Genomic DNA, 12,834 nt, shown 5'->3' on the forward strand with positions numbered 1-12,834 from the left:
ATTTTTGTATTTTCATACGGATTGTGATGATAATGAGATGTCTGCTGAAAAATTATCTCTACATAGCAAGAGGTATTGGTCTATTTTGAGTCTAAGTGGAAATTGTGAAATGAGCACAGTATTTTAATTATTATTTTAATACAGATATTGACATAAAAAATGTGCCTTAAAAATATTTAAAGTATAGATTATTTATGGTCATGGGAAAAGGAAAGTACACCCTTATAGAATTCCACGGTTTTATCAGGGAGAAGCAACGTGTGAAATATGAGTGTGGAACGAAACCTCTGAAGTTAGAGGAAGATAATAAGAAGTGATAATAGAGGGAGATTATAGTAAACATTGTGATATATAACACATATATTTTATCACGGAGCGATAAAGACAGGAAGTTTTAACAGGATCACTCTATCAGGTTCCCTCATCTCTCAGCTTATAGTGGACACAGGACAAAAAGCTGATTTATACAAACTGCTTAAATAAGGAAAAGAGGCAGAGGAACAAGAAGTATATAGGAACATATTACTTTAATACAGTATATTACAAGGTTATCTGTTATCTGCACTATTCAGTTATGTAATTTTGGTAAAATTTTAGGTACTAGATAATCCTCATTGCTTCCTAAGAAGAAGAAAAAGAAGTGTGACTGCCTGTAAAATCAACTTATTGTTTTGGAGCATTTACGCGTGCATTAAAAGAAAAGACATCAATGAACTTGTAAGTCAATATAGGCAGTTACAAGTCTATATTCAAACCATTTGGAGTCCTTCATTGTACATTCACAAAGATTATTTGAACTTGAAAAACATTCAAGACACACTACAATTTTCCCAAAGTGGCTATCCCAAATTCATAAAAAGGTCAGTTTAACTATTTAATGACCGCCCTATAGTCTTTTTACGGTGGTCATTAAGGGTCCTTCTTCTGATACACTGCCTTCCACGGCAGCGCATCAGAAGAAGATTTCGGGACATCGAATCCTGCAAGTGCCGGAAAACTCCAACCCCGGGTGTTTAACCCCTTACACACTGCGGTCAAGCATGGCTGCGGCGTGCAAGTGTGTCCCACATGGATCGGGCCCCTCTAAAAATTGAGTTTGGTTACTAAGCTATAAACTGGCCTTAACCGGTTAAAAAAAATTGCAAAAAAGCTTAATCTCAAAATTTACAGGCCTTCATTAACATGTTAAATATTCAATATTCAATTAAAAAAAAGTCTGAACAAATATATGAATTAGGTTTGAAAGTTTGCATTTCAACAAACAAAAAAAACTCCTGGAACAATGTTATTTAGACAGCACCAAATGTAAGATATTTGGCCAAAATCAATTGGGCCATCTTTGGCAGAAAACAAATACAGGATATATAAACAAAACATAAAAATGTAAAAACATGGTGGAGGAGGAACTCATTATGAGAAAACCTTGCAGTCATATAATTGACAAAGAAATTTTTTTTATATATACCAAAGTCATGTGTATGGCCATTTATCAAACAATAGATTAGTCAAAACTTGTCCATGCAGTCAGACACTGGTCTAGAGCAGGAAGTCTTAACAGAATGAATGAAAAAGAAATAATCAGGGTGTTTCGATGACCAAGTTCAAACGGGAATACCACTTTAAGAGAGCTGTGCATAACAATGCCTACAAACCTCAATAAACTGAAGCAATGTTGTCAAGAATAGTGGGCCAAGATCCTTCAGAACAAGGCAACAGGCCGATGCTATGAGTGACTCTACATGTTATTGATTCATTGGATGCACTTACTTTTTTATACATGGCTTTTAATTTGGGACCTCATTTTTTTTCTTTCATGGAAGGAGGAAAAAGGCGCAAAAAGGTGTATACAGTGCCCAATAAAATGAAGGAATAGAAAAGGAAATTCACAGATCTAACAAGGTAAAAAAAACCTTCTGATAAATTAGACAAAAAAAAGGAAAACTAAGAACAAAGAGAACCAACAATGCTAAATGATCCTCAATGAGTAGAAGAAAACTTTATTCTCCCTATATAAATATCCTAGGAATTCTAATGCTAGGAAGAAAAACTGATCATATAGCATAAAGTTATAGCTTTTACTTCTGAAAAGCTAAAATATTTTTATCAATTGGTCTTAAAAGGAAAGTTTCCTTACTGTCCATAGCAACTAATCACAAAAATAAAAAAATTAAAGCCGTGCTGCGATGGCTTGCTTACGAGACAAGAGAGTTTAAAAAAAAAAAAAAAAAAAAAATCTGTCCCTTTTGGTGATTTGGAAGATCTAAAAGCCCAGTGCTTTAATGTTTGCCAAATTACCAAAATCTCACTGTACTTTAAAGTCAATATAAAAATGCATGGTAGACAATATTATAGCCAATACAGTTTTTTTTCTTGAATTGACATCATATTCTGAGTGCAGTTTGCCAGTAAGCATTGTGTATTGTTCCTTCCTGCTAAAAAGTAATAAATTAAAATGACATTCACCTCCATCTATAATTTAATTGCTTACACTGCAAAAACCTACCAAGGGCACTTGACTCCATCCAGCTGTTAAAGCTAAATTTCCCAGTATATTAAGCCTTCAGTTGTAGAGTGCAAGTCACAGATATGGGCTGCAGGAAGCTTTTACACACAGCAATGAATCTAAATGTTACCTAGAATGACTTTTGTTAATGGGTTTATGGCTGACATACAGTAAGTAGTACAATCCCTAGAGATTTACCTATGAAATAGGAATCAAATGTCCTTTATATATTACACTGATCTCCTTAACGACAATCATTCGGCAGATGAAGCGTGAAAATGAAGATTAAGTGTATTTTTTGTCTATGTTAAAATGTAGTTTTATGGATAAATACACAGCAATAGTGACAGCTGATGATCAGGCTTATGTTCTCACGGGTCGGAGATGCTGCAGACTTTGTTATGGAAATTCTGTAGATTTGTTGCCAATTTCATTCTTTTCATTTGAAACTATCCACTATAAATTTACAGCACATTGGTCAAACACAAAACCCACAGGTAGAATCTGGGCCCCTTCCTTGGGTTATGTGGCCAGCAAGCAAGACCTGATTCTATTGTGCCTCTCCTGCTGGATGCATACATACAGTCTACAGTATTGGTGCTGCAAGATGGGGTTAGGGCTGGGGCATTAAGGAGATTGTGTCCTGGGAGAGCAGCACATTAAGAAGTATGGCCCTGCTAGAGGAGGTGAGGTGCAATAAGACAAAATTCTTTCCTGGGTGTTGGAGTTACAGGGATAAGGAGAACGTCCATGTTGGCCCTTTATTAAAATTGGTTTTACACCCCTAATTTGGAGCATACAATTGTCATACTGCAGATTAAAAATTAACAATACAGGTCACTTTCTGCAAGAGTTAGTGCATTGTTATTCTGCAGTAGGTGGATGTGATCATTCAAAAAAGCCATCCACTTTACAGCAAATCAGCAATTTTTTTACTTCAAAACTCAATTATTAAAGGGGTTATGCCACGAAACAATTGACTACAAAAAGCTGTCAAAGAGGTTAAAATATTTCAAAAATCTATTTGTATTGGTTACCTGGAAGTAAAGATACCTTTCTATTTGTTATTATGATGCGTGTTCAGCCTCTACTCTGCTCCACACAGAAGCAGATGTGGGAGGGGCCAGGCCAGGCACAGCACTGACAGCGGCAGTTATTCCACACCTCAGTGCTACAGAGCGCTCAGCCTTCAGAGTCTCCTTCCACCTGCTGTGCTCAAATAGTCCCTGCATTTACTGATCCAATAGAAGTCCAATTGAAATGTGTCATACGCCCCATGTTAAAAGTGCACCAAAAAAAGTTGGTGCAGTCTGTCAAAGCAGTGCAGGGGGCACCAGATTCATGAAGAACGTGCGCCAGAAATCCTGAATCTGGCGCCCCCTGCACACTACACAGGACACTGCACATAGTACACATGTACTATGTATTCTCACAGCATCATGGTCGGTCAGGTTGACATGCATGGCGGAAGTCTAGGTGGTTGCAGGGGAGGCAAACCCCACGTGTATTGTCACTCCAAAGTGACACTTACCCCTGAGGAAGTCACTTTGAAGTGAGGATACGCATGGAGTTTGCTGTCCCTGCATTTTTCTAGACCGCCGACATATTTACACTTTACTGTCCGCCTGACCGACCATGATGCTGTGAGAATACATTGTTTTGCTCTTATTGTATGCATTGATTGTACAAAATTAGGTGCAATAGTTGTTTTTATGACTTTTACTAATAAACTTTTGTATTTTTGCATGTTGATTGAATCTCTTTCTGTGTATTTTGTAAGGAATTGCAACCAAATCACTAGATAGATAGATATGTGATAGATAGATAGATAGATATGTGATAGATAGATAGATATGTGATAGATAGATAGATATGTGATAGATAGATATGTGATAGATAGATAGATAGATAGATAGATAGATAGATAGATAGATAGATAGATAGATAGATATGTGATAGATAGATAGATAGATAGATAGATAGATATGTGATAGATAGATAGATAGATAGATAGGAGATAGATAGATAGATAGGAGATAGATATGTGATAGATAGATATGTGACATACCGCCGTGTGCTGGAGAGGAGGAGGAGGCGGCCCCTCCTCCCTCCATAGAGAATAGCGGCGCACGGCCGCACACACGCCAAAAGATAGAGCATGCCCTATCTTTTTGCGGTGTGCAGGCCGGATCGGTGCCACACATGTGTGGCACCGCATCTGCGCCACGCCGCTATTGCCGTCTATGGGGACGTACATGCAGCCGCAAATTTGCGGCCGCATGTACGTCCTCGCAGACGGCCATGTGAATGTGCCCATAGATAGATAGGAGATAGATAGAGAGATAGAGAGATAGATAGATAGATAGATAGATAGGAGATAGATAGAGAGATAGATAGGAGATAGATAGATGACAGCTTCTCACATGTTGCTGATGTTTAGCGACTTCCCTGCTAGTCAGGCACAGGGGCCCCTTTGCAGGAGAGCAGGGTAACATGGAGGGACAGTGAATGGTGGAGAGTACAGGAGGAGGAGAGATCAGAAGGAGAGATCAGAGCTCAGCCTGTTACTTGTGTTATCTCTGCAGTCTCCTGTGTGACCTGACTAATGGTGGAGGGAGGAAAGGGCTGATACATTGCTATGATCCATGTTAGGAGAGGACTCCTCTGAGCAGACATGTCTGGCTGCAGTTACCTTGTATCTGCTGCTGTAGGCTCCTGTGTGACCTGACTAATGGTGGAGGGAGGAAAGGGCTGATACATTGCTATGATCCATGTTAGGGGAGGACTCCTCTGAGCAGACATGTCAGGCTGCAGTTACCTTGTATCTGCTGCTGTAGGCTCCTGTGTGACCTGACTAATGGTGGAGGGAGGAGAGGGCTGCCATATTGCTATGATCCATGTTGGGAGAGGACTCCTCTGAGCAGACATGTCTGGCTGCAGTTACCTTGTATCTGCTGCTGTAGGCTCCTGTGTAGCTGGTGAGCAGTGGCCATCACAGCACAATCTCTGCCCCTCCTCCTCTCTCACCTCCTATTGGCTGCAGTGTGTCAGCTGATCTCTCAGCGTGGAGAGGAGCTGTGATCCCATGGAGTGATCTGTAGTGGAGTACAGCTGACTGACTCCCTGTGCGCAGACTAGGCCAGATCAGCTGTTGCTCAGGACGGGACACAGCTACCACCGGGGGGCGCCAGCAACCAGAACAAAAGGAGTTATCTCAGTAAGCCTGCAGATTTTGTAATAAGTGTAAATGGTGAAAGTACTTTTAACAATGCATTGGACCCAATTACAGCAATGTGCAATGGTGACACAACCCCTTTAAGGAGTATTTCAATGCTGTGGGAGACATGCAGCACATTATTGTGCTGGTTACTAACCCACAAAAAACCTGCAGAGCAAGATGCATTTAGGTACAACACACACCATGCATTTCAGTGATTGCTAGGTCTGCATAAAATCCAGCAGGTAAGATGCAGCAACCCCCCCCCCCCACCCCACCACAATAATACATATATTAAACAATATTCAATACCACCCTTACTATTAGTGCCTAAACCTCTCCCTTTAGTTTGGTAAAATGCCTCTTTCAGTGATTATGCCCCTTTCCTTTTGGTTGCCTCTAAATGTTCCGCTTTCTGTAGCAACACCCCAACTTATGTCCACCACGCTGCTGGTGATGTGGCTATTTGCAAATTTGATTTAATTTTACATTACCTTATTCAAATGTTCTTTTCCTTCATTGAACTGAATCTCCACATAATCTGAGGACAACAGGTCACTACAAAAAAAAGCCAAAAAAGGTATTATAAGATATCTAAATTTTCATAATTTCATTTAACATGAATAAATCCTCTTGGTTAGTTTACACTGGTGATGCTGTGCACTGGCACTGTGAACCAATACTTCTTTTAGGCTGATGTTTTATGGCTTAGATGGCAGTTTTCTTTTATGCATAAAAACATGTGTATAAAGTAACAATTTCTTTTGCATGCCACTGGAATTTAAAAAAGGATAGGGAACAATGCGAGCTATAGCAGAGACTGGCCTTAGCCAGTCAAATTTTACCTGTCCAGGATTTGAAACTGAAACCTATGACGATCATTGACATGGTGCCAGTCTTAATACATCTGGTGCCAGTCTTAATACATCTGCCCTGTCACGTTGTAGGCACATTACTTTAGTAATAGATTTCTTAACCAGTTAAAAATAATAAATCTGTTTATAGCGCCATCATATTCCACAAGGCAAAAGAAAAAATTTGGTACATACACAGACTAAACGAGACTATAAGCAAAACAGTCATACAAATGCTATGTATTAAAGGAGATGGCCACTTTACATCTTGTTTTATGTAATGTATGGTTAAGTGTGGGGGGCAGGATATTAGGTAATTTACAAATACACTATCTATTAAAGGCCTGCATTGCTCTTTTTAAATGTAAAGTGAAGCCCCTTGTCTTTCACCTCATGTCCATAAAATGGCCGCAGAAGGTGGGTCACATGATAACTGTCCATGACCTTATGATAGTATAAGGGCTCATGCACACAACCATCAGGGGTTGTACATACATCCCACAGACGGTTATGGCGCACGTGCTCGGTAGGGTGAGTGCAACAAGCCTGCTCTATGTTTTGGCGGCCATGCGGCTACTATTTTCTATGCACTCACCCCCCCCCTCCTCTCCCGCACGCAGACGTGTGCCAGCCGGGCTATGGCACAGCGGGCAAACGTTAGTGTGCATGAGCCTTTAATGAATGCTATCATAATGTCTAGGAAGGGAGATTGCTCAGGGACAGTTATGATCACATGACCCTCCATCCGTGGCCAATTTTATAGACAGGAATATCTGGCTGATAACATTGAAGACACAAGGTTTCACTTCACATATGAAGTGGTGGAAAACTTTTAATGGATTTAAATTTGTAAATTGCTTACTATCTTGCACCCCCTCATACTTGCACACACAAAGCAAAAAAAATGAGGTAAACTTGCCAATCCCTTTAAATATATATTCTAAGGTATTTGGAAAGTCATTATAGGAGATTTCATTTTACTAACAGGTTTACACTATATAAAGCTCAAATCCCACTTTGTTTCCCTCTGGCTTGAGCACTTTACCCGAGCCATTGTCATCTGCTAAACCCTCAGCAAAAAGATGCACTCTACAAAGCAACCACGAGCTGAGAACAGAACTAAAATAGAAACCATTCAACTATCAAGATCTCACTGTGAATTATTAGTATTATTAGAAACAAGTTTGTAGAATCATTAGCTTGTATAATTAGTCCCTACTTATTCTCATTTTAACTTTACCTACGTCATATCTGATTGTAATGGTATTTTTAACTAACGGTAATAATGTAATAATTATTTATTAGATATTAAGTTAGGATTTGAAAGGTTTACGTCATTATTAGAAAAAACAATTAATATTCAAATGGGTCAATAAAATATTAGCTAGTGTAATGGTTGTTATTTAAACTTTTGCTCCACAGCAGAAAAATACTGTGGACATACACTATAATGAAGAATTAAAATGCTACTGGCACTTTAACACACATCATTAATGTGGTAACAGAGCAGGACAGTCTGTTCAGATCATTTCTGGGAGCAGATCCTGAAAGACAAGAGGTGTTACTGAGAACTGAGGGCACATGGGAGTTGTAGTATCATGTATCTTGGAGATAAATCTGCTTACTTTAGAAAGCTTATAATATTTTGTGAATCATAAAAGCAAATTATTTAAGCTCTATTTGGTTATTAACGATATTGAGTTTTGTTGCATTCATTTATTTATAGCATTATGATTTTTGGATCAGGCGTTCATATTCCCAGAATACCCCTTTAAGTGCACAAACACAATTTGCATTATCATAATGGAATGCCCACTGGGCACATTTGACAGCAATACCAAACATCCCTGGAGTAGCAAAACAGGTGATTTCTGTCACAGCTTTCCAATTATACTATGGCAGGTGAGAAAAATTTAACTTTCTGCATACAAGATCCATCACATTTAGGCTTCATGCACACAAACAGGGGAAGATTGTGGCCCATTTCAGTTAGGTAGAACTGAGTAGCATGTGCTGCAAATCGGGGAAGGAATAGGACTTTCTCCACTATTTGCAATGTGGCTGCGGCTGGTCATGGTGCGGTGAGACATGGTGCGCTCACCGATTCTACAGTACACCGAATTCACATCTCCTCAATTGGATGACGAGGGACAATACAGCGTGAGCAAAATTGACAACATGGGAATTGGTGAGTGAACTTCACCAAATTTTCGATTGCAGCTTAAAGGATTTTGCTCATGAAAGAAAATTCTAATTGTAATCCTCTAGTGATGTTTACACAATAAATATCATTTTTAACCCTTTACAATTTTAGTCATTTTTTTGTTGTTTTTGCTCCTATCACTGCCTAGGCCGGTCACTGTAAGAAGAGTGTGGGTGGGGACTCTCTGAGCAGAAACTTCATGATTCCTCTGTGCGATTAGATACTGTGTGATGACAATCTACTTAGATTATCATGGGTTTATACACACTTTCACATACAGGGTTTATGTACACTTTCATTTAGTTTCTGAACATTCTACTAGTATCTGACACATAGAAAAATAGAGAGGAGACAGATGAGAGTCATGAGATGGATATAAGACACAATGACACTTAGCTTTGCTACCTCACCTACAAAACACAGTCAGCACTGCTATGCCCCCTCCCCTGAGATTATTTTGTCATAGAGTTTATAGCTCCTCTGCACACTGCTGCTGCTGGACAGGATTTGCCTCTGTCTGTAGTGCTCTCACCACGACTGATACAAACAAGGAGGAATTATATCTGTGAAATGCTTTATCTGTGTTAATAACACTGAATTAGAATGTGTGTTCTTTTATTATCCTGAGTAAGTTTTAGAATCTTGTCTTTATGGGAATACCCCTTTAATGCCTACTGGACTTTACATTGAAGATGGACTATACACTCCAGTTTAAAAGTCTAGGAAATTGTTTTCTTTTTACAGGCAATGACTTTATAGATATTTGCATCAGAACAGATAAGTGATCCAACTGATTAAGGAGAACCTGTCACCAGGTGAATCACTGTCAGAATTCGGGTTAGGGGATCCTCTGGACCACCGCGGGAGGTGGTACTACCCGACACCTGGGACCGGAATCTAAGTGGCACCTTTTCTTCACTAGACCCCGCTGCAAAGTGGGATGGTCTTGCTGCGGCAGGGTACCACCAGGTTGTTCCACGGTTGCAATTAGCCCACGGTGCCAGTCAAGGTACCTTAGCAGGAAACAGTCTCATGGTCAGGTTCAGGCACAGGGTCAGGGCAGGCAGCAGAGATGCAAGGCCAAGTCCAATCCGGATTCAGCAATTGGAGGTCCAGGCAGATGGGAAGGCAGGAAAGCGGGAACGCAGGAACACAGAGGAACGCGGGAACACACAGGAACGCAGTAACACGAGAACACACAGGAACACTGGAACACGGGAACTCAGGAGCAGAAACACCCAGGAATGCAGGAATATCGCTGGGGAGCTTTCTCTAAGGCCATAGCCACAAAGATCCGGCAGGGTTTGCAGGAAGAGACATGCTTAAGTAGAATTCCTGAAAATGGCCAGTGCCAGTTAGCGGTGTGCTGTCCCTTTAAATCCTTTGAAGCCGACGAGCTCGCCCTAGGAGCCAGGAATGCGTCCGCACGACAGAGGAAGATGTACAGGAGCCAGGACATGTAAGTAGCACAGTTGATGAGCTTGCAGGGACAGTGGAGCTCGGGTGAGCCCACGATATGGCTGCAGGACCACCCGTGACAATCACTATGAAACAACAATAATTACCTTGTATGGCCAGTTGCATGTGTGCTGGACATGTCTTTATAAATTGAGACTGCTGTAAAGATGTGGCTGTGAGGGCCGGCACCTTCTATACTGCTGTGCCAGGAACCCCACCCCACTGACTGGAATCGGACCATTAATATAAGTTAATTTTACTGGCTGCAGCTAGCAGTCTCAATTTATGCAACACACAGAAAACGAACCATACTAGGTACTTATTGTGGTTTCATAGTGATTCGCCTGGTGACAGGTTCCCTTTAAATATTGTATATAAAGGCACTTAGGGTTCCTTGTATTTCTTGTCTCTACATTGTATGCATTTGCCAGGAAGTTTAAAGAAGAAGAGGACTTTAGAGGTCATGTGCCTCCAGTAATTACAAGGTTGAGAGCCATTTGATGTACAGTACAGATCTACTATTTTTGGTGTCTTGATACCCATCTGGTTGATGTACAATACTTGTTGTTTTGTGCAGCTGTACCATTTACCTAGTGAAAAAATTAAGTTATTTGTCCATTGTTATTTAGTGCAGTTTTTTTGTTATGTGATGCCTCATCATTAAATATGAGAAGTCTTTCTTCAGCACTTTTATCATGCTCATATGGGATCTTTTTGTTATTATGCTGAACACATAAACTCAAGTAAGAAAAATGTAACCCCTTCGCTCCACAGCTTCACAAATTGAAATATTTCACCTGCTCCCGGGACTATGAAAATGGTTAACAAATAAATCCAAGATATTTTAAGGAATATAGAAAACATCTGGACATTTTTTTTCTTTTTCAGTGTGGTAGATTTACCCTATGGATTTCAACAGGCTAGATTAATTGCCTTGTAACACAGCAAAGCACTAATGTTGTTACCCTGGCAGTGTAGAGATGTGCACCTGCTAACACCATCTGCGTGACCTGATGGTACAGAGCTCATATACCCAGCATGGCTGACCTTCATCTTTCTCCCAGACAAATTTATTCGGCTTATATAAGTTAAGTGTGTCAGAAACACTAAATTAGCTTTGATAAATGATTTAAAGTGGGTATTAACATTTTGTATACAATGATCCCATTCTACATTTATGTTAAAGAAAACTCAATTTGTGTCCATCGTATGAACATTATATTACAATTTCATGAAAATAAATTTTTTTATGATGGGATAAAACTTTAAGGCCCCTTTCACACTTGCGTTTTTCATGCGCGTTTTCTGCGCGTGCTTTTGACGCGCAGAACTTTTTTTTCTTCACGCACACAAGCACGTTTTTTTAACGCGCGTTTAAATTTCGACATGCTCTACTTTTGCAAGTCACGGGCGTGAAAAACGCACCATACAAGTCTATGGAGACGCATCAAAAACGCATTGCACTCTGAGACACTTGCAAGTGCAATGCGTTTTTCACGCATCAATTGCCATAGAAAAGATAGAGCTCAGTCCTGAGTCCATTTCATGCGCATTTTTCTGCGCATGAAAAACGCATTGAAATTGCATTGAAAACGTGTGTGAAAAACTGAGACACTGAACAAACTCTGATGTAATGCCCCACCCTTTCAGTACCCCCCCCCCCCCTGGTTATGCCTCATTCCTCATATTCTGTTTTTTGCCCTACAACATGAGGCTACTGTTTGGTGGGGTGGTAGACTCCCACGAAATCATAGTGCTTGGTGGGGTGGTAGACTCCCACTAAATCATAGTGCTCGGTGGGGTGGTAGACTCCCACTAAATCATAGTGCTTGGTGGGGTGGTAGACTCCCAGCAAATCATAGTGTTTGGTGGGGTGGTAGACTCCTATTAAATCATAGTGCTTAGTGGGGTGGCAGACTCCCAGCAAATCATAGTGTTTGGTGGGGTGGTAGACTCCCACTAATTCATAGTGCTCGGTGGGGTGGTAGACTCCCACTAAATCATAGTGCTTGGTGGGGTGGTAGACTCCCAGCAAATCATAGTGCTTAGTGGGGCGGCAGACTCCCAGCAAATCATAGTGCTTAGTGGGGTGGCAGACTCCCAGCAAATCATAGTGTTTGGTGGGGTGGTAGACTCCCACAAAATCATAATGCTTAGTGGGGTGGTAGACTCCCAACAAATCATAGTGTTTGGTGGGGTGGTAGACTCCCATTAAATCATAGTGCTTAGTTTGGTGGTAGACTCCCATTAAATGATAGTGCTTGGTGGGGTGTGTGATAAAGTATATGGTAAGGTTGTGGATGGGGTGTATAAAGTATCTCTCCTTGTTTCTGCAGCTGTTGCTTTAGCATAGTTTGGACTTGAGGGCAGGAACATTCTTGGACTTGAGGGCAGGAAGTAAGTGGGAGTCTTCCAGTCCACACCCCCAGTCCACTACATGTTTTTCCCCTAATTCAGGGTGTTTTCAGGTGAGGCTTGCTGATGTCGTCAGTAAGGAATAAATCAACTGCATAATCTGGGGGTCAGTCTGGGGGAATAAAGCCTGGGAATAGGCCATTTGCTTGAGACCCACGAGAGCACATCAGGGAGGTATCGACAC

The 12,834-nt window shown here is 40.7% G+C and overlaps 1 protein-coding gene across 11 annotated transcripts in view; it reads right to left on the minus strand.

Annotated features, from left to right (window-relative positions):
- ADAM23 (ADAM metallopeptidase domain 23) overlaps window positions 1–12,834 on the minus strand; it is a 162,330-nt gene that overhangs the window by 97,521 nt on the left and 51,975 nt on the right. For all 11 annotated transcript variants that reach the window (XR_011849397.1, XR_011849398.1, XM_072121072.1 and 8 more), the window contains exon 4: window positions 6,215–6,278. Coding sequence is in view for 9 of the 11 variants with exons in the window: in XM_072121072.1 (XP_071977173.1) it covers window positions 6,215–6,278 (64 nt within the window). In the remaining 2 variants the exon portion in view is untranslated. The remainder of the gene's footprint in view (window positions 1–6,214; window positions 6,279–12,834) is intronic.

The sequence above is a fragment of the Engystomops pustulosus genome, chromosome 8 (genome assembly GCF_040894005.1).
Source record: "Engystomops pustulosus chromosome 8, aEngPut4.maternal, whole genome shotgun sequence".
Classification (NCBI taxonomy): Eukaryota; Metazoa; Chordata; class Amphibia; order Anura; family Leptodactylidae; genus Engystomops; species Engystomops pustulosus.